This window comes from Lichenostomus cassidix, chromosome 1Aa (assembly GCF_008360975.1).
Source record: "Lichenostomus cassidix isolate B80296 chromosome 1Aa, HeHo_3.0, whole genome shotgun sequence".
In the NCBI taxonomy this organism is placed as follows: Eukaryota; Metazoa; Chordata; class Aves; order Passeriformes; family Meliphagidae; genus Lichenostomus; species Lichenostomus cassidix.
Genome location: NC_139480.1, coordinates 49,693,274 through 49,715,552, shown reverse-complemented (window position 1 = coordinate 49,715,552; position 22,279 = coordinate 49,693,274). Strand labels below are relative to the sequence as shown.

The following is a 22,279-nucleotide window of genomic DNA, read 5'->3' as shown; positions in this document are numbered from 1 at the left end:
CAGGAGGAGGAAATAGGACACAAGAAGTAGAGAGATGATGTGCCCTTAGGCCAAAAGAGATGTTGTGGAGGCCAACACGGCCCTTGAAGAGCTCCTGCTCAGACTCCACCTCCGCTGCAGAAGGTCCTAAAAGTCCCTGAGCCCCAGGTTCTACAGAATAGTACCCTCTACAAGATGGAAGAATTAGTTCAGAGCAAGCAGAGGTGGATATTCTCCATCAAGGAGCAGATATGAGACAGAAGGACTGAGAATGCATGAGGAGAGAGGGGTCCCATCACGCAGGTGTCAATAATAGGGATGTCTTCCTGCCACTAGCAAATAATCTGCCATGACACTGCTGACTTTGTACAGGCAGATGAGACCACAACTGCAAGCAACTGCCACCTGAACATCACAGATACAGTAATTATTAAAAGCAGAGCACAGCCTCGAGCTGGGTAAGGACCCCCACAGATCTGCGTAAGCACCAGTAGAACGCAGTTGCTGCCTCCAGAACTGAAATGCAGTGTTTTCCCTGCTGTCAGCACCTGCGTCAGGCTCCCGGTTTCTCTTGAGATACAGCTCTTAATTGGGATAGATTGTACGTTTGCTGCTGCAGCCCAGCCCAGCTCCCAGTTTAATTGCTAGTTTATGACTTAGCCTGTTTTGTGCTTTCCACGCTACTTCTTTCCTCACTTAATCTAATAGAATTATAGAAAGTATTGCTGGGAGGACCTCAGGAGGCCACACAGTTTATCCTTCTGCCCCAAGGCAGTATTTCATTTTCAACAACATCATGTGTCTTTTGCTATCAGGTCAGATCGGTCCAAGATGTATAGTGGGTAAAGAAATGAAGCTTACCCAGGGGAGTCAATTGGCATAAAAGACTAAATCCAGCCCTTTAAGCCACTGAAGTTATATCAGAAATAACCCAGGTCCAAATGGTGTCATTTATCAGATCAGTCTTTTAAAAGATGTCCTTTCTTAAGTTTCAAGTCTCTAAAATGAACAAATCCCTAGAAGAAACTGTTTTGACAGCCCTATTTCAGTATACTTAATGCTTTATTATGAATAGCATTGACCACTCCATTGTTAAGACTTAACACATCTTATCACAGAACAATCAGCTTTGAAACTCCTATTAACTCCCAGAATAAAACCTGATCTTTCTGGAATTTTACATCCTGAATTTCACTCCACAGTAGACTATGTCTGGCAAGACAAAACAAAACCATTAAAGCATCTTTAATATGACAACTTTACACAAATGAATTTTCAGTAAAATTTCAGAATGTCAGACAGATTCTGAAGGCTTTTTCTTCCAAGACAATATGACTAAAAATTTCCCTTTTGTTTCCTTTCGTCTATTAATCTAAGAAGAAATGTCTTGCAGCCTTGGGAATAGATAATGCAGAAAATAGAAGGATAAAAAAAAATCAGCTGGTGATGTATCAAGCTAAGTAAAGCAGGGCACAAGCATAACAGAGATTCTGTGCAGACCCATGAGGACCAAAGGAAAGGTAAGAAGGAGGGACTCCAAGGAGGAGAGAAATGGTTTTGTTTAATCAAACAAGCAGGAAAAAGGACTACATATTTATTAAAAACAGTTAAGGGCCTGTTGGTTTCCTTCCCCTTCTTTTGAAATTTCATTTCTGGTTGAGTTGGGTCTTTTCTGTGTTGTAACACTCATGATGAGCACCTGCAGCACTGCACAGCTGGACGAAGTAGGGGAGCTGTAAGAAGACAACAAGCTTCCTGGTCAGCAGACAGGCTGTCTGTCTTCCTCCCACTGCTCTCCACAGCATCTGTAATTCAGACTGATGCTAAGCCTATAAACAGCAAACACCCTACAGAAGTGACTGCCAGTTAGTAAACAGGGACGAGAAACTCAATAATGGCTCCAGACTCTTACTCACCCCTCTGATCCAGCTCACCCTGAACTCCTTCACACAGAGACAAAATTATGTCCCACAACATTCCCATGTTTGGCTCCCGTGTTCTCTACCCACTCTTCACTACAAGCCTCTACAACCAAGGTCACAATTAAGCCAGAAAAATAGCAACAAGCACCACCTCCATCAAGCTGATATTATATAGTATATTAGCCAGGAAGGACGATATATTATGCTTTTAAAATGCATTTGAAAGTGTTGAGATGGCTATTGTCAAACACATCATTTTGAAGGACATTAAATTGTGTCCATATTAGTGCTTGAAATAGTCCTGTAAAAAGCAAGTTGGATAACATGCTTTAGACACAACTTTTTTTCTAATTGTAGTTATGGCCTGTGGAAGAGGGAAAGGGGCAGTGGGTGAATCCCTACTTTAGCTAATTAGATCATATATTTCCACTCTCAGGCAATACATCTTCCCCTGCATGGAATGCATTTTTCTTCACTAACTTCTCAAAAGCAGCTTCCCCATAAATCACAAATCACCACTGCAAGCACTCCCTTAATGAGCTCCTCCAGCTTTTGCATTCATTTTATAAAAGAGCATTCACCAATCTTCATCTTACTGGTGCATTTAGAGTGTTTATTTGAAGTTATGGGAGGTCCTTCTGGTGTGGAAAGATGAACTCCCTGGTTAAAGATTGCATAGAATTCATTTTATTACCTATTCCCAGGGCATTCATCCTTCCTGGATACACAATGTCACAGGTGACATACACATCTGGTATATTATTTTCAATATGAAAAAATATGTGCCTTGTTTTGTAATCACATAGTCAATAGAACCAGGGGGAAATGAGATACCAAATTAAAACAGTTCTTCTTTAGTTCTTTAACTAGATCAGCACAGCATCCAAAATAACTTTTATTCTTACTAGTCAGAGGTACCAGCACCTGCAGGCAAGAGTCTATATGTAAATCAACAGACAGCTCCCAGGATTAACAAGACAACCCATGTAAGATACAACTGCCAGTAATGCTAATCCAGTTCAAAAGAGACTGAATCTTCTACTTACCCTAAGTTCATGGAGCAACCCTTCCTTCTTTGGAGAAAGCAGGAGCTTTCCCAGCTAGGTCCATCATTTTCAAGTTGGCATCTAGCAAAAGAACCTCTTGTTTTCATTTCTTGTAGACTGAGCTCCTATTCATCCTCTTTAGCTGGTATCCATGCTTCCTAGCTAGCTCTCAGCATCAACACTCGGCTGCCAGTGAAATGAGCCCAGAGCTTCTCCAGATTCTTGAAGTGCTTCATAAACTCTGCTACAACACCTGCAGCCATATTTCTTATGTTCAATTCAATGTAGTTTTCCCAGCTCTGGGCATTAAAAATCATTATAAACCACACATACAAAAGTCTTGAAACACAGATTCCTAAAAAGACTGCCTGAAAAATCACTCAGTGCTTGGTGTCTACAAAACTTGGCTTCCCTTTCCCAAGGAAGTCTACCACAAGCTGGAAGAGAATGGTTAAATTTTTGAAACTCTTGGTGTTAGGCTCAGTTACAAGGCAGTACCTTACCACAGATGCTTTTGCATAAAGCATTAGCAAAGACACATGCAACATCAGTACTTCACACAAAAGTGCGTCTCTCTCTAGGCTTTTACCCTTTTAAATATGAAACTTCCAGCCAGACACAGCTGAGTCAGAGTAACTTAGCCAGAATGTCTTTCATTTCCTTAGTCCTGTTTCCACTAGCAACATCAGAACCGTGATCTTTTATCCGATATTCAATGACAAGCAGAGAGAGTTTAATAAGAGGACTCTGATTTTGAGATTGAGAACTGAACCTAACCAGGATGGTATTGCCAAATTCAGCTGACAAAAATGACACAAAAATATGTAAGATGATAACGACATGAGGAAGGAAAGGTAATTTGTTACAAGTTTTAGTCTCGTCTTTAGAACAGAAAAGGTATCCTTGCAATTTGACTCCATTTTGCAGTGAAGCCAATTTGGATGTGCCCTCACTTCAGATCCGTCCCCCTCACTTCAAGGGAGGTGGCAGCCTCTGGAGAAGTCCTGTGACCTGGGACCAGCAGAGGGCACTGCGTCACCAAGTGACAGCGGTTGGACGCGACACAGCTCCCACCAGGCAGGGACAGAGAGCCGCACCGAAGGAAAGAAACAGATTCTAGAAATTAGAAACATGTATTAGTCACCAGCATATCAGTCCTACAACTGATAAGGGCCACACTGTTAAAACTGGCCTCCAATTCCGGGCACTCCTGGAAATGCACATAAATCCAGCTCTGTCCCCACATATCTCAGTCTCCAGGTGCTGATTTTAGGGCACAGGCCTCCTCCTGAAAATGTTTTTCAAGAGGTAGGCCAAATCACTCCTGCCCTGCAGTGTATGCATCAAGGCTGGCTTAACTCAAAAACCATCCTGTCAGCTTCCTCTCTCCTTTTCCAAGCCTCTAAATCCTTGCTTGTAGCAGCAGGAAGTCTGTTCAGACAAAAAGATATCAAAGCAAAGAGCTGGCAATTTCCATTCTGCCCTCCCCTTTTACTCTCCGCCTCCTCCAACCTAGCAGACTTTCAGAGAGCTGAGAACCAAGTTAGAGGACATGAAAGGAATGCTGAGGTAGCAGCTTCAGAAGAGTGTCTTTCCACTTGCTTATTTCTAGTTTATTTTGAATTACCAGAGGATGACCATGAAGAAGCAAATAGCCCATATTTTTTCTTCTCTCCGTATTCAGTCCAGCAGGATTCTCGGCACTAGAAGAAGCTTAGAGGATAAATAAGTCATACCAGTCATGCTAGTGAGTGAAAAGTTTCCACTTTCTCTTTGTACAATTGGTGGAATAACTTCGCCAGGATGTGGAAAGGGGCCTCAAAATTTTTCATTTCTTTCTGTAAAGAAATAAGAAGGTTGTGAACGACAGATGGAATAAGCATTTGACTATTTCTGCTCTGCTTCACCAAAGAAGGATTAAAACTGAATTAGATGACAAACAAGGAGAAGAGAGTCCCCAATTATTTTTCTCTGTCTGAAAGGGAAGATAACTTCACAAACATCCCCTTCCACAGATGGTGAAAGGAGCAGATACTCACCACTGATGTCTCACAGTATTCCAGGCCATGTTTCTCAGCCCACTGCTGTGCTTGTTTCTGCTCCACAACACGACGATCAGCTAGGTCTGTTTTATTCCCTACTAAGACACCTAAAGAAAAAAAGACATGAAACTGAAGAAAAAAACCCAGCCCATCAATGCTGACTTGTAAGCCATAAATGCTGGAACATTTGTAGAAGTAGCTGAAAAAGTTGGAGGTGTGGAGAACAGTCTATAACTACCTAAAAAAGGTTCCAAAAAGGAAACTTATTCAAGTCTTATTTGCTTTGTGATAAAAGCAAAGGAGTTGGAGGAAGCCATGTCTGTCCCTGACCTAAAATAAATATGCCACAGCTGAACAGAAACAAGTGCTGTCAGACAAGAGGGGAGTAGATAACAAGAATCACACCCATTTTTACCTGGGATGTGCACCCCAACTGCTTGAGTCCTCAGCTTCTCCAACCATTTGTTACAGCTGTCGAAGGATTGCTCATTAGTGACATCATACACAAGGCACAGAACGTTGGGTTGCTCCCACTGCACAGCAAGAAAGGAACACTGTCAGCTCTAATGAAACCAATGCAGTCAACAGCCAGGCTGTAAACATGGCAAACACAGCTGCTAAGATGAAAATAAAAAGCCTAACACCCAGGAATGCTATGCCCTGGCTGAGGTTTCACATTTCAGTTGACCCAACTAAATCACTGGCAATGGGAGAGGTGGTCTTGCTTTCTTCCGTAGTCCTGTCTGTACAGTCCTGCCCTTTTACTTGTATCAGCTCTAGCACTCATCTGATCCCTGGGGAAGCTGATTTTTCATGCTCAATCAGCACAAAATTAATCCTAGAAAAAAAGTAGAAAGGTTTTCTTCCAGTTTGAGAAGCTGAGCCAGCTTCTAGAGGAGTCCCTTGCAAACCAGATCTAGTACAAGGGCAAAAGTGGAATCACTTTTGTAGACACTGATCCATTAGGTTGCCTTAGACATCTTATGAAAGCTCACATCAATTAACTGATTCTGCCTCTTAAAATGAGATAACACAGTAGAGAACTGTACAGGGAAGGTCACAAATACGTGAAGGAAAAAACCCAAGGGCAGGATTATGCTCAAGGACAAGAATGAATCCTGTTGGATCAAACACATCACTGTAACAAAAAATCTCCCACTGCTGAAGTTGCAGCAAAACAGATGCTTTCCTAAGAAATAAAAATAGCTTTAAACAACAGTACACAAAAATTCTCAGTTAAAAATGCCTATTTCTTTTGTAAGAAAACTGCCAATCTACTTTCCTTTCTCTGGAAAGTATTTCTTCTAGTACTTTTACAAGTTTTAGAGAGTTAGAACAGGATGCGTTGGCAACTGAGGTAATTGCTCCCATTTACACTAAAGACAAAGTTTGCTACATCTGCCAGACTGGGGAGTTCAGATCTTCAAAGCAAAAGCACTTCTTTGGAAGAAGAGGACTGTTACATAAGACTTACCAGTTTCTCCAGCATTTCAGAAAATAGATCTTTTCCTGCAGAGTCAAAAATGAAGAATTCCTGAAAGCGGAAACAGAAAGAAGGCTCTTGCCAAGAAAAATGCAGTGTAGGGAAAGGTTTTGAAAGTAAATACTGTAACTTGTAACTCCAACATTTTATTCAGTGCAGCAATGTCACATCCCTAAGGGACAAATTCCCCGCACTGAGAAAACTCCAGTTAGTGTGAGAAAATAAATAGCTATTTTTCAAGTATAACCAATAAAAGAGTTACTTCCAAGGCCCTAAGTCTGGTTTTCATCCCTAGCAGAAAAAGAATATGTGGGCTGGGACAGTAACCTGTACTATTTATACAAAATTACACATGTGGTCCACATTCCATTACTGGAAGTATAGGGCATTAAGGAAAAATAACAAATAAGCTTCAGCTTCTGTAGTTCCAAGAATCATGAACTAAACCTGAATGCCCTGAAAGACAGAACAGAATTTCAACAAAGCTGGCAATAACTTGGTTTAAAATGTTGTGTTGGATACAAGTATATAAAAATTACATTTTGAAGACTAAACTAACCCTGGAGTATCAGCAATTATACATGATCAGCCTCATTTCCTTAATGCAACTTAATTGCCCTATGAACATGCACAGTGATCTTCCACCAGAACGAGACTCATGTGGGGTTTGAGTTCTGGACGTCTCTTTCTGACCCAATTTATGTCACAGAAAAACTCACCACACTATCACTTGTCTCTGGAACTGATACAGCCTTCACCAACAGTTCTACGCCCGTAGTCTGTCAAGAAGCATCAGGAAAATGAGGATCAGGAGAGTTTTTAAGAGCCTGTCCAACTGCATACCAACTATGCATTGGATTGAGGCAATTCTTGTGAATCATTACAATTCCATCAAACATGCACCGCCGGAAACTCAGCAATACTCCTCCTAGCTCTGGTAACCTAATCTCACCAATATGTCAAAGACTCATAGATTTGCTCAGTTGGGGGAAAAAGGAGGAGAACCAAAGAGATTTGCTTATATACAGCTCAGAGTATTAGCTGAAGTCTGCAGGCCTACGCTCACTCTCACACTGCTGCTCTAATGCACATCTCAGAACGTTTTGCACCAACCATGTGATGAGCTAACATATGGAACTGAGATTATTTGTGCTTCCTCCACCTTTTATCTCATTCTGCTTTGTAGCTCATTTGTTTGTTCTATTTCTATCCTTAAATTGTGGTTTCCATCTTTATTTCAATGAATAAACATATTTTAGGGTTTTTTTTCTCCACACTCATATTTTCCTTTTTTTACTTTACTTATATTTACTTTTATTTTTATCCTGCTTCTGATTAGTCATCACCATTGATTCTTACACTGAAAGACTGCAAACTGTATCCTCTTCATCTGGGAACAGTTTCTGTAGATTATAATTATCTTGGGGCTATGCAGCACATCTTCGTGTTTGCACAGTGATAAGCGCACTGTCCACATGCACATTTAATAGCTGGAATTAAAAGCTTTCTCCTTCAGCAATGCTTTTTCACAGAGTACTCCCCAAAGGGAGAAGCCCTCTAACACCACAAAACCATGTGAAAACATTGATTCAGCAGGAAAATCACAAAATTAACTGAATTATTCTGCCTTAAGTTTCAACACCAACACCCACATAATGCAGACTTACAGAATGTTAAATGCTTTCTCTTCAGAATCTCGAGTGTAAGACAGGAAACCCTCTAAGATCCCACCTTGAATGCCTCAACTTAAAATCATATTTAATTTGTTCTAGGCCTCTCAGTTTTCCCATTCATCTTAGAAAAATGTAAGGCAGCAGTCTGAGCCTGTTGTATGCTTACCAGTGTGTAGTTCTTCTGAAAATGAGCCCCATCACTACGAAACATCTGGGCTAAAGCACTCTTACCCACAGCTGGATCTCCTGCAAAACGAAAAACATAAACCATTTTTGTTTCATACGAGAGAATCTTATTTTTCTTCAGTTCTGTTTTTCTCCAGTTACATGTTGTAAGAGCTTGGATGTTCTGACTGTGAATACAGGCAAGATAACTGTCATATGAAGCACGAAACAATCTAAAAGGTCATACCCACATGAGGAAATGAATATTGCCATTATGCATACTGGTGCTGACATCTGATTTCTGATCTATGAACAACAGCAAAGGACTGCCAGATGAGGGTGAAACTGCTGTTTGTTCCAAAATTCACGCCCACCCCATAGCCCTTACCTAGGAATGAAAATTTCCCAGGTATGTTATCATGTAGAGAAAAACAATGTGATAAGGGACACTGAGCTTCTCACAAGGCTATTTCCTCTCCTTGTGTTACCCATTTCCCCAGACTGAAATCCTTGCTATATATTGAAACAAAGTTGCTAAAGGTGGTAACATTGCTCAATGAAATCTTCCTGCTGACCCTGCTAAGAGAGCAACTCTTGCTGACTCAATGCTGCTGGTGGCTCATTAGTAGCATCCTGGGCATACACAGAAGCAAACGTCAGAGAGAAAGCACATGGCTGGAGAGAAGAGCCTGCTGATTCATCCCTGGATGGAAGGAAAACCAAGAGGTTCTGGTTTTTGCTCTTCTAGAGCCAAGGCTTTCTGATATGGCTTGCAAAACACTTCAGGCAAACCTGGCAGCTGCCTGCCTTGGCCTGCTCTTACAAAACTCTGTAAGATCCAAAGCAATCACAGAATAAGCTGAGTTGGGAAGAGCCCACAAGGATCACCAGGTCCAACTCCTGGCCTTGCACAGCACCATCCCCAGGAGTCACACCATGTGCCTGAGAGTATTGCCCAAACACTTCTTGAACTCTGTCAGGCTTGGTGCTGTGACCACTTTCCTGGGGAGCTGCTCCAGTGCCTAACCACACCCTGGGTGAAGAACCTTTTTCTGATATCCAACCTAAACCTCCCTGACACAACTTCAGACCATTTCCTCCAGCTCTGCAGAACTCACATATGCCCATATTACTTCATGAAAAATATCATAACCCTTGCAAAACAAAGACTTAATGCTTCCAAAGAGGTTATTGTTTCTTCACATAATGTCTCACTAGAGTTAAAAGGACAAGAGCCAGTAATTAAATACCTCCGTGGTTCAAGCTTTACCCTTAAAGGCACATCCATAACAGCCAAGCCTGGAACACAAGTCTTTTACATTTTATTGTTAATAAATAAACCCAGAAAAAAAGTATTTTACATTATGTTGTTAATAAATAAGCCAAGAAAAAGGTATTTTTGACTGAATTACAACTTCCTAATGGTGTTTTGAAGGAAATTGGTAAAGATCTCTGCTCACATACTACGACAGAGGAGGAAGGGTGTTTTGGATAGTGACAATTACCCCTAGATGCATTAACCAAATGTAGTTCTTGTTTAAACATTTTTAGCATGCTTGCTTACTTTGAGCTGAGCTGGGCTCATAATATTTAGACAGGAAAATCTGGTAAGTCAGCTTGTTTGTTCTCTGATCAGTTCAAGCTTGTGCGGAAGACAACACTCTGTTCTGAGTGGAAGCTATTCTGTATTTCAATAGACAATTAGATCTGTCTTTGTAAAATGAGATAGAGAGGCACACATTGCTCCAAACTGTGCAGGCATCAGCCAGCACAAATTCTTAACTAATGCATTGCCTTTCTGCCACTCAACAGCCCCAGGTGTTCTTTCCCTCTTCTTATTCTCTGCCATGCTCTTTAGTCTATCACATCACTATACTGCCTCAAAGTAAGTTTCCTTGCCCTTTAGCTTAGTCTCATGTGCCAGTAGTGCATCCCACAGTATATATTCTATCCATATTTCTGTTATTCTGCCAGAATCCGTAGTGTCTTTCTGAAATGCCCGCTACTGCCAGCTGCCTCTTTACAATGAAAACCTTTGTGTAGCGTCTCCATAGCAAGCTCAGACAAGAGATTCTTTTACTTTGTGTCTGTAAATTACCCCTGAGATAACACAGGAATCATTTTCTATTGTCAACTTAATAGTCTCTGTTTTGCTAATAGAAGCCCTTTTCCCCTGTTCTCTTTGACCTTGGTGTAGCTCCCAATTCTGTGAGTCACTGGCTCTTCATAACCATTTCCTGAGGTCCACAAGAGCTCCCAGTTCCATTTCTCATGGCTTTGCTCCTACCTGTGCAAATGCATTTTCTTGTTCCCTTTGGGTTGTTGTGGTTACTCATATCTTAGGTCCCTTTCACTATACTGCTCTCTTATGCCAGAGAGAATCTATTTTGCCTGGTCTGCTTCATAAATTTATTATTTTTAATAATGTACAGATATTATTGTAGCACATAGGAGGACAACATATGGGACAGGGCCTTCCTGTTCTTTATGCTGAGGCAGCTCCAGGCCCAATAAGGATTAGGGACATAAACAGGTCCACCAAAGATTATAAAATGGTCGTGGAATTGGCCTTTGCTAACTGAAAAGACTTTTGCAAAAGTACTTTGAGAGCAGGAAACTTCCAAATTGGAAGTGTTGCCTATGTTTCAAATGTAGAAGACAGGCAAGATATTCATGCTGTCCACAGCAGTAGAGGCACAAGGGAGATTAATTCTTTTGCATTTGCCAAAGACCACATCTGGCTTTGTGTGAGCTGATGGTCAGCTGCTTCTGAGGTTAAAAAAGGCAAACAGTTTATTCTGGATGAAAGAATTTGGAGCGAAGAGTTAAACCTGGGAGTTGACTGCACACGGCTTTGCGCTTTTGGCTAAAGCTGCACAGAGCTTCAGTGTAGAGAGAGGGGGGGAAAAAAAGACTTTTCTTCACGCAGTGTTAACAGCCAGTTGCACTTATTTTCAACACCTCCATAATCCATCCTGACTAAATAAATTGGTGTCTTCACCTCACTTTTTTCCTAGGTTAGTCTCCAAATTGCTTGTGGCAAAAGACGCCACTGTGAAATGCACGTGCTTCATCCTTCTACTCTTGGTTTAAGCTTTACCCTTCCATCACACTCAGGAGAGTGTGACATTAATTCTGACATTCATTTTTGACATCAGCCCAAAGCAAGACTCACCAACGAGGCCGGACTCAGACGCCTACCCTACTCCCTTCAGACTTTGCCCATCCTCTGCGCCCACCTCTCCACACTGCAGAAACACTCTTTTTGGTTAAGGTTTGGGGTTTTTTTCCCCTCTTTTTCCGATCCCGCCTTTGCATTGCAGCCGGTCCGACTACGCCTCACACCCTCCCTGGGCACAGCTCGGCTCCACGTGGCAGGCGGGGGCGGATCCCGAGTGCTAATGACACACACCACTTCCACCGCTCCCGTCCCCACGCAGCCGAGCTCCTCACTTCTCTCCCGCCGCCTCTTTCCCTACCTCTCCTCCACGAGGGGCTGCGGGCAGCCCGGCCGCCTCCGCTGCCGGCCTCGCCGTACCCCACGGCGCCCGCCCTAGGCCCCTGCAGGCAGCGGGGTGGATGGGGCCGGGCAGGCCGGACTCACCTGCCAGCAGGCATTTGGCAGCGAGCTTCACCATCGCGCCGGCCCGGGCCGGGCCAGGTGGAGGTGGCGGTGGCGGGCCGGGCCGGTGTTCGCGGGGGTTGTCACCGCGCTGAGCCGCGGCCTTGGCAACCGCGCGGCCCTGGCAACCGAGCCACCACCGCCCATCCCCATTGGCTGCGGGACCTGCTCGTCAAGGCCATCCGCGGTAGTTATTGGTTCTTCCGCTTTCCCCCGCCCACCAGCCTACTGTCAATCAAACACGACGCCCCGCCCCTCCCGTGGCGCTGCCGGTGTGCGGGAGGCGCGGAGGGGAATTCTGCCCGGCAACTAAGGACGACATCGGGAGCCCGCTTGTTATTGGGCAGAACATAGCGGACCGCACCGCGGGGCTGGAATGAACCCTGCGGGGGCACGGCAGGAAACGATCAAAGCTGCGGGCACTGAGCTGCGGCAGCAGCAAGGCGGGAAGCGCGGGGAGCAGCCGCCCCTTCCTGCCCGTGAGCGCACGGCCCGCGCTGTGCCGTGCGGAAGGGCCCTGCCGCGGGGGCCTTGCTGCGCATGCGCCCGGCGAGCCCGGCCTGGGCGCTGTGTGGCGTTCCGCTCAGGGCTCGGGCGGCGGTGCGGCTGCGGCGCGGCCCGAGCTCTGCGGCGGCTGTAAAACCGGCCACAAGCCGGGGCACCCCCTCGGGAGCTCACATAGGTGCTTTGTGAGGCTGCTGTGACCCTGGGGAAGTGGGGATGCCCTCCTTCCCTGCCCGGGTCGGCAGCTGATCCGTTCTGCTTTGCCCCGGTGCGCACTTTGCCTTGAGTTTAGCCAAACTGAACACTTGTGTTGCTGTGCTCACGGAGATTCTCTTGCTCGCTGATTTCTTAACTGCTTTCTTCTTAATATCTCAGAATCTCGTTCCTCTTTTCCCCCCCCTCTTTGTTAATTTTTGTAGTCTTTCACACTGCAGTGGGTTGATTTCTTTATTTGTTTCTTCCTATTTTAAAATTATTTCTACTAAGCTCTCCCTTGGCTACTGTTAAACTATTTCTACGCACTATATTTATTCTTTGAACTGATTTTCTGTCATCCTTAAGAGATCCAAACCCATGGATTTGTGTGGGAGCCAGAAAAGGTGACCATGAAGCTTTCTGGGTTTTGCCTTCCTTCCAAACTCTTTAAAAGATCTGTGCCATTAGAAAGCATGCCATTAGTAGCGATCCATATATTTTTGGGGGTCTAAACTTGGCTTGGCTGCACTTTGGATTGTTTATTCTGAAGCACAGAATGTGCCTACAGTGGAAAGTAGTGAGTAAGCTTGGGAAGAACAGAATAATCAAGAACGCATCTGTATTTGGGTTATAATGTTGGACATTCCGAGGGATATGCTGCTTGAAAATAAAGTTTTCCGGGTTTCATTTTAATGTCAAGGTAGTGCCTGCTTAGAAAGCAGCTTTTTTACCTTTCCTGGGATAAATTACCTGTTTTACATGCTTGGGACTGTGTGACATATTGCCAGGTACATGTCTGTGTGACATTACCTAGCCAGGCAAGCAAAAAATAATGAGAACCTATAGCAAAATCAATGGAGTCTTCTATATCCACAGAAAAGAACATTGTTTCTGTGATAAAAACGTGAAAGGGACTTCACTAGCCTGAGTGAGCAGACTTTAATTGTTGATGATGACTGTAGCGAAATATAGTGATGGAGTCACTACTAGGTGTTCCTTTAAAAAGGAAAAGAAAAATTAATTCTATGTGTCATTATTACTTTCTCCATTTTCCATCCCTGAATAACCCTCCATCACATAAAACAGATGTGGGTTATTTTGATGTTCTCCATCACTTATGTCTAAACAGCTTAACTCCTCTTTCATCTTTTCTACCTTCCGCTCCATCCTCCAAGAAATTCACTTGTCTCTGCGTTGTTCCATTTTTGCAATCTTTGCACTATCCTTTGTTGTCTGTTAGTAGTATTGCCCCACTTTACTGACAGGTCTTCATGCAAAGGCTTTGAGGCTCCATTATGATGTACTTGAGGTTTATTGATCATGGCTGCAGTGTGGTGGTATCCATTAGCATTTAGTCAAGTTGCAAACATCCCAGAACGTTTTACACTGGGATCACTGTAATGGAAGGCATAGATTATGTTGGAAATGAGATTTTCATTGCTATCAAAAAATTCTGCTTGGAGTCTGGATATCTCCTTTCTGCTTGCTGCTTTCCTATTAGCACCCTCTTCCTTTATCCCATTCCCTCATTTCCTACCTCTGCATGCATGTGTGCACAGAACTCTTAATGGACTTGTATCCTCTCTATTTCTTCTGTCCTTTTACCCTGCTCTATTTTTTTTTTTTACCCAATCTCTATCTTTTCCTCTGCCTGACTTCTCACAGGTATAAGTTGTTCCCCTACCAGCATTGACAGTGATAGATTAAGGATGGAATTACTTATCTGCACCTTGTAATCCAAACAGAATCGCAGTCTGCTGTTAGCAGTCCACAGGGGTTGGTGCTGAATAAATTGGAATGCTGGTAGCTGTGCTCACTGAAGCTTCTCTCATCTTGAATACGTGAGAAAGAGGGGAAGAGGAACCCTGTGGATTTAAACAAAAAAAAAAAAACCCAACAACAGAGGTTTATGTCCTTATCCTACAGAAGTGTTTATTAGGTTAAATCCTGTATTTAGCAGCTAAGGAGAAATAGAGCACTCTTTTCATTCACACATTTAATTCTTCCCTCAAATAAAACAAGATTATTTTGAGTGGGAACTGTCCCTTCTCTCCTGCAAGCAGGATAAGTTTCCCTGACAGCCACAAGACCCTGAAATTTGAAGTCACATTCCTTTAGGCAGTGGTCACAAAACAGCAGCAGAGCTGCACGTGTGGTGTGTGGCTCGCATTTCATCAGGCTGCAGAAGGCAGCGATGGTGGAGCTGCAGCTCCAGCAGGAGTGGCAAGGAATTTCAGACACAAGGTAAGGCTTTACACTGAGGATTAAATGGAGGTCGTGCAGTCTTTTAGACTGAGGTATGATTGGTGTTCCAGATCCTTTTGGGCACTGCATGGGTCACTACATTATCTTCTTCACAGAGCATACCTGTTAAAAAGTGATTTTTTGCGAGGCAGAATTCACTAATATTCCTAGGACTTGTTTTCATAGTTGTTCACGTATCGATGCAAACGTTCTGGATATGTTCAGAACTGAGCAGGTTACAACCTGTAACTTGAACCTGCTGCCTGATAAAAGCTGCTGAGAAAGAACTGTAGCTTTCTTTGGCGTAAGCAGTGCTTCTCAGGAGGGCATTAACGTTGAGGAAAGGGAATTAGTAGGTCTTTCTGTAAGAAATCTCTTAAATACAAAGTATTTCATCAGTACTTTTTTAAATCTTATGTTACTAAAGAGAAAAAGTGTGACAAAACGGCATCAGAAGTATCTTGTGAATGAATATTCAGAGTTCACGCAGCTTTTTAAATCTGTATAGATTATTATTGGATTGACTATAAATGTTTACTGGTATGTCTGGAGAGCTGTGAAAACTGCAAGAAAGGATGTGTAATTTTTATTGTAGATTTCCATTCTTTACACTTCCCCCAAGCGGTGGAATAAATAGATACTCCATCTATTTTGAGGGCTACTTCATTTGGCATCCCCCAAAATTGGCTTTTATTTCTCTTCAGAGTGGGTCTATTAGTACAGAAGTGAGAATTTGGATGCTTTCTCTAGCTCTGTTGATAACGCCATTCTAGTTCAGGTCTTCAGATTTTGCTCTTTTGTGGTGGGGGCTGAGACACAGATCTGAAGGCTTTTTGGCTGAGAGCTGGTGCACTGAAATGTAAGATGATTATAAAATGGTTGAATCAGCCAAAGGATTTGTTGGCAGTTACAACAGCCCTTCTGACTGATCTGGCATATCTGTCGTTTGTTTCTGATCTGCTCCATTGGGAGAGTGGAAGTTAGAAATGGGTGGCAGTTGTGGCATCAATGGAAAGTGGTAAATTACTAAATGTAGGGTAGGTACATCTACAAGTCATAAACTTGGTTTGAGTATGCTAATTGAAACTATGTCCTCTCTTCTGATTAATATGAAAAGAGGGAAAGATTTCTCAAGGATGCATTCAAACCCACAAGGATGAAGATGAATTTCTGGCGAGTAATTATTCTGCATATGTCTGGAAAAATTCCAGCATGAATCTTTATTTTCTCATTTGTGCACACAAAAGCTTGAAAAAACACCAGGAAGAAACCCTGAAATCTTCATTTAATTTTTACTAATACTCCCCAAAGCAGCAGATAGTGAATTGTTGATCAGAGAACCGGAATGTCACGCAGAAAGTTGTCTGGACCTCTCCACAGGGGAGTGTCTGTGACAGACTGAGGGCTTGCTGTGGCCTTGTGTGTGGCCTGAGCCTTCCTGAGCTGTGAGTGGCATTATTGGAGTGATGTTGGAGAGAGAATATTGGGGGGATTGGATGTGCTTCTGCATCCTGGGGAAAGGGTTAATCTGCCAAACAGAGTATACAGCAATACAAGACAGCTTTAAATGAGCTACCCATAATTCCAGCATGCCAGTCATTATGTGCTGATGATGACTGTGATAGCAGCTGGGGATCTTTTTTTGGATCTCTAGCTGCTGTCTGCTTAGAAGGCAGATGCTAGGCTTTCACTAATGCTATAGCTTATGTTAAAAACTGCAAGACAGATTACATTCAAATAATGGGATTTATTAAAAATTAGAAGTTTCTGTTTGGGTTTATATCCTGTTTATATTTTTAGGGTTTGAATGTTCAAGATTTTCTCTGCAGGGATGATAGCTAGAATTTTTTTCCCTTTGCTGAAAACCAAGAATCAACCATGTGACTCCTGACCTCCTCCTTAATGGAGGAAGGAAAAGAGGAATATTTGAGACTCCTAATTAAATTTTCAAGTTTACAACACTCTGTTTTCTGTTCTCTTGCCTTTTATAACAGGCTAAATTTTTGGGGACCATCTTTTCCACCTTAGTTATGTCCTTTCTTTTCAAGGTCAATTTATTATAATGGATTTATATTACAATAAAATATCTACTGCTCTAAGCTCTTCAAATCCTCACTCTAATGATCTCCAATACTTCCTGCTCTGGATTTCCTTTTCCTCAAACCCTGAATTTCAGTGTTGTTCACCCTCTGACTTCTGTCTCAGAGCTCTCTGTCCATTGATTTCCCACTTCAGAAGGAAGGCTCCTGCCCCTGCCTTCCCAGTAGCTGCTCATACCAGCTACTTCCTTCCCATTTGTGGCTGAGCCTTGCTGGTCAAAATCTTTGTGGCTTTCTTCCTATGGATGTAGGGCCTTGATTTCTGCTTCTGATGATGCCTTAAGCTTCTGGGCTACGCAGTGAACTGATAAAAATTCTGAAGGAGAAGGATTCAGAGCTTGTAAAAATAGGATGAAGAATTACGTGGGAGCCCTTCATTGTTACTTGTTCCATGCTTTGTATTCAACAGACTAGATGGAATTTCAGGTTAATTTTGACCTATCAGACCTTCGGCAGGGGATAATTTAACTTCTATTGTAGCAGTTACCTTTCTTTTGAGCATTCAAAATCAAGATATATTCGAACATTAGGATTCTCAACAGCCCAAAAAAGATAGAGACTCATGAAACCTATGGGAAAATGTCTCTTGAGACCCTGCTTTGCTAGGAAGGCTCTCACGTGTGAACAAGGAAGTTAATATATGCAGAGAGAACAGAAAAACACTGGCTCTAGTAATGGAGGTTGTTACAGAACATAATTGAACACTGACTGCAGCAAAGCTAAAAGGAGACTTGCATTACAATGACATAAAATCTTTATTTTTTCCCCTAACCTCTGATTTCAGCTGTCTGACTAAGAGCAGGTGCTGGGCAATAGCTCAATTTCAACAACCCATTGCAGCTGAAAGAGTAGATGCAATTGTGCTGTATCCAGCAAAACTGAAAATTGCTTTAAAGGAGAGGAATGCAAATGTTTTTAAGACAGAAAATCTTCATTCATCTGCAGAACGAAGCATAAAATTAGCACAGCCTCATAATTTTTATTCCTCTTTATAAAGCAGTAATAACTGTGAGATAATTTGCTTTTACTTATATATTTTAGTATCTTTCTAGTGATACATTTTTTAAACTACATTGCATTTTGACTATACGGGGAGTAGAATTTGCTACCAATTAAAATGTTATAATTAAAAATCCTTCCAGACAATGTTTCCAAAACCTGAAAATATCTCTGAACCATTTAGGTTTTGAGCAATGCATGGACCTTCCCACCAGTAATCAGTGGTAAAGCCTTTCACCTCTGGTCCTGCATCCCTCATGACCTCTCTGGAGTCATAGAATGGTTTGTGCTATGAGAGACTTAAAGGTCATCCCATTCCAGCCCTAATTCCATGGGCAGGAACACTTTCCACTAGACCAGAGTGCTTCAAGCCCCTTCCAACCTGGCCTTGAACACTTCCAGGGATGGAGCATCTCCGAGTTCTCTGGGCAACTTGTTTCAGTTAAGAATTTCTGCCTAATATCTAATCTAAATGCACTTTAATAGAGTGTTACTGTATTCCTACTCCCTGAAGGCCTAGGTTAATGTCAGTGTAGTGCTACTGCAATACCAGTGAAACCAACTGTATTTTTGTACATAAACTTCACAAAGCATCTCCTGGAGTTAAAAACTTGTTGCAATACAAGCTGAACAAGCTGATTCAGGCACTGACAAGATCCTCTCTCGTAGGTTTTCCTAGGTGGAAGACTGAATGAATTTATGAAAGAAACATCTTTTCTAGCTGCATGTTCCATAGGCTTATTAGTTTAGGCTTTCCTGTTAGTTCCGTAGGCCTTTCAGTATTTATATTTGGATCATCTGATCCATTTATTGTTGTAGCTCCTTCTATTTTTCTGGTGGTTGGAGAAGGGGCTCCAGTATTTGTATTTATATTAACTTCTGTCTTTAAAGGTACATCAACCTTTGTTAAGCTTTGCTACTTTATTGGCCAGAGGAGCAGTAACCAGAAATGTTCTTCCTCCCTTGTGAAGCAATTATCCCACGCTAGGAGATCCTGCAGTCTGGGAAAGTTCTGATGATTGATCTGTCATGCAGACAGCTAACCCTGTTTAAACACATTTGGCTTCACTTTCCTGTGTTTAGGAGAAATGTCATTTTAAATGTTTGAGCCCTAGTGAGTGTTGGGATTTATAAAGGGTGTGTCTCTTTGGAAAAGGGAATCAGCTAAAATGCCTGCTCAGAATGAAGAAGCAGGAGCTCAGGTTCAAGGCCACCTTGTCAGTGAGGGAGTCCAGGACTTAGAGGAGGTATTTAATCACCAGCCTGTACTAAAGCCTGTGCTCTTCTCTCTGTGGTTCCCTGTGGCTCCTGAGTGGGGTTAGAACAAGGATGTCAGTATGTAATTTAACCACAGCTGGATTTTGGTGTGCTAGTGCATGCCATATAATTTCTCTTTCATTTGTTGTTGTTTTATAACTAAAAGAACGGGTTCCCTATCAGCCAGCCATTTAAATCTCAGTCTAGGATTTTAGAGTCAAATGAAGTTACTTTGTACATTATACTCATTAATAACAATGTTGTGGGCTAATTTGTGACTTCAGTAAACCCTTAGGCATAATTTTTGATATTTTTTTAAAGGCAAGACTTGTTGCAAATATTGTGCAATGCTGCAGTTCGTAATTCCATAACAATATTAACTCTGTTTTGAACAGAATGCTGTTAATGTTTAGCTATTGTAGCACAGAGGATCTGCTAAAACTATGTGTGCGTTGCAGGAAAGGGAAACTTGAACTGCCTTACCAGTCTTCTAACTAAACTGAAAATATTAATGTAGTTAGAAAAGGCATAAGAAGCAAACAAGCAAGCTTTTCATTGATAAAGTGAAGGAAGTGTGGAACCAATCACAGGACATTAGGCAGTGTTGAGCTCAGGACTGGTGAATAGACTGTAAATATAAATCCTAGCTCAGCTTCTGCAAAGTGAACAGGTGTTATGGCCTCCAGTCCATTGATTCCCAAAATAAGACATGTGGAAAGTTGCTGATCCATGAAACTCCATTAAGAGCTTGGCAGGACCCTTAAAGCATAAACAATTATGCATTTGTTGGTTAAGGATTTAGTAATGGTAAATGGTGATTGGAGAAATCTTAAGAGTTGGTGACAATCTGCTGATACAAACCCTTTCTGTTAAATGCTAGTGTCATTTGTCAGGAAATGATGGTTTAGCTATGACTTGAGGATTTGACACTTTTTCCTCTGGAGTTGTAGCTCAGAGTGAGCAATTTTGTCTCTAGCAGTATAGAATACCAGGGTGAACAAGGAGTGTCTATTTTTTAATGTCTCTAATTGTGTCTCATTACAAACCGTTGGATATGAATCTAAGTAAAGGATATGTACTGATTATTTAAAAATTTTTCTTCAGCAGGATGGCTGAGGTGGTTTTTTTTTCTTTTTTTTCTTTCGTTACTTCTACTGTATTGCAGCAGGGAAGAAAATTATGGAACACTTACTGTTCAGGGTAAAGAAGATGTAAGATGGCTATTAAGAAATTTAAGGTAAATGTTTCTTGGAGAAATGTAATTTTGCTCCTTTGCTTATGCATCTGAAAATTAAAACATCTTTCTTCATGAAATAGTAAATTGAAGTGTAATATGGATTTTTGTATTTGTCAAGCATACTAAAATCCACACTGTGCAGAAAGCCTGATTAAATTTTGTAGCAAATTGTGCTTTCTTCAGGCTTTACAGTAGTTTCTGTGACAGTCTCAAGAACATTAAAGCAACAGCAATATGAGAAAGAATAATTTAATATTTTGTATATAAAAGGTTTCGGTTTATATTTTATTGTAACTTTAAATTTTGCATTTGTTTGCTGTATTTTGAGTCATGTCTAGATAACATCCAACTAGCGGAAAATTATGAAAATTTTTGTTAATTGGAAATGAAACAATTGAAGATTTGGAGAAGATTTGAAAGAAATTTAATGGGAAAAGTAAGAGGCTGGGAGAAACACTGAAGATCCAGCAGTGAAAAAAAATGCAATAGTTTGATGGTAATTGATAAAACACTCATTTTGTCTCTGGGCAGAGATTTACTTATATTACACTTGTATTTTATTTTTTTTTTCCTTTGGTGATAGATGCATATTGAAATTTGAGCTTTCAATTTAAAATGCAGTTGTAGGGGGAAAGGTATGTTTAAATAGATTTTTTTCAGAATTCTGAGTATAAGATCTCAGAATACAGAGTTTGAGTATACCGGTTCCATATCTGAATAAACTGACCAAATGTATGCTTAGAATATCTTGCACTGTCACCTTGAAAAGTAAAGATGGTCTTTTGGAAGTCTCTCTACCCATTGTAACTTTTTCAGTTTGGAAACAAAGCATATTTCTTTTCATCTTATCCATTTCTATATGGCTGAAAATTTTCGGGCCAAATTAGGCACTCAGTGTTGCTTGTTCCAGTGTGATTGAAGTAACCGAGTGAAGAAAGACTGAAACAGGGATCATTGGGGTATTCACACTTCTATGCTAGTCAAATATCCCCATTGATGTTGCTGTAACTTGATTTATTTCACGTAATCCACTATTAATATTTTTAGACTCATTATGCCTCTATTTATTTTCTATTTGTTCTATTGTCCTATATTGTCCTATTTTTTTGTTTGTTTTCCTAAAGTCGTGGATAAAATTCCAGCTTTTTAGCCCTGTGTGCTCCTGTAATGCCTTTTTATCGCCACGCGAGGTCAGCAGCTGCCGAGAAAAAGCAGGAAATAAACTCGCTCCGCCGCAATCCGATTTTCATTTGCTTTATTTAGAATACTTAAAAATCAATACATCCTTCAGAACCGTATATACAATGTGCAAAACCAAAGGATTTCTTTCGAACGCACAGCATCTTCAGCAAAAAGTCTTCCTTGCAAGTTACTACTGAGTGAGGGTCTAGAATGGCTTTAGGGAACGTTTATTGGCTTCCCGAGTAGCATTGGGTAATCGCTGTGGCAGAGGATGGTGTTCTGTACAGTGTGATGATGACAGGGTTTCAGCCTTATCTTTTTGTCTCTACTAAATTAGTGATAACAAATCTAAATTGAACAAGGTATTATTGCTGCGGGGAATGGTTTGGTATACAGAAATGGAAAATATCCTTCCTTTTTACTGCAGTAATAAGCAATGTTCTGTCACGATGTGGGGAGATGGAGCCTGAAAGGATTTCCCCCCTGCTTTAGTCTTTGCTTTAAAAGCAAAACACCCCCAACAACGCAGGTAAAAAGCATAAGCTTGGTGCCAAAGTTACTGAATAGGAGTTGGGGAAAACGTATTGAGCTCTGTCATAGGCTTAATATTGGCTAATCATTTCCTTAGCA

The 22,279-nt window shown here is 41.6% G+C and overlaps 2 protein-coding genes across 6 annotated transcripts in view; one reads left to right on the top strand and one right to left on the bottom strand.

Annotated features, from left to right (window-relative positions):
* Positions 1-1,022: 1,022 nt before the first annotated feature.
* On the bottom strand, positions 1,023-12,228 carry IFT27 (intraflagellar transport 27). Of its 3 annotated transcripts, XR_014849304.1 has the most exons (8): positions 11,915-12,228; positions 8,312-8,391; positions 7,192-7,251; positions 6,464-6,523; positions 5,405-5,522; positions 4,987-5,096; positions 2,948-4,785; positions 1,023-1,712 (listed from the first exon to the last, which is right to left on the bottom strand). XR_014849304.1 is itself a non-coding variant. In XM_085048867.1 (7 exons), exons 1-7 carry the CDS (start codon positions 11,946-11,948, stop codon positions 4,687-4,689), a joined length of 561 nt encoding a protein of 186 aa, XP_084904993.1. In that variant the 5' UTR covers positions 11,949-12,228; the 3' UTR covers positions 1,023-4,686. The 3 variants fall into 3 exon arrangements, 2 of the variants coding, with proteins under 2 accessions (XP_084904993.1, XP_084904995.1); XM_085048867.1 differs by having other exon boundaries at positions 1,023-4,785; XM_085048869.1 differs by lacking the exon at positions 7,192-7,251 and having other exon boundaries at positions 1,023-4,785.
* A 217-nt stretch (positions 12,229-12,445) lies between these two features.
* Positions 12,446-22,279, top strand: part of NCF4 (neutrophil cytosolic factor 4) — a 53,403-nt gene continuing 43,569 nt past the window's right edge. For all 3 annotated transcript variants that reach the window (XM_085048860.1, XM_085048859.1, XM_085048857.1), the window contains exon 1: positions 12,446-14,875. The gene's annotated coding sequence lies outside the window, so the exon portion shown is untranslated. The remainder of the gene's footprint in view (positions 14,876-22,279) is intronic.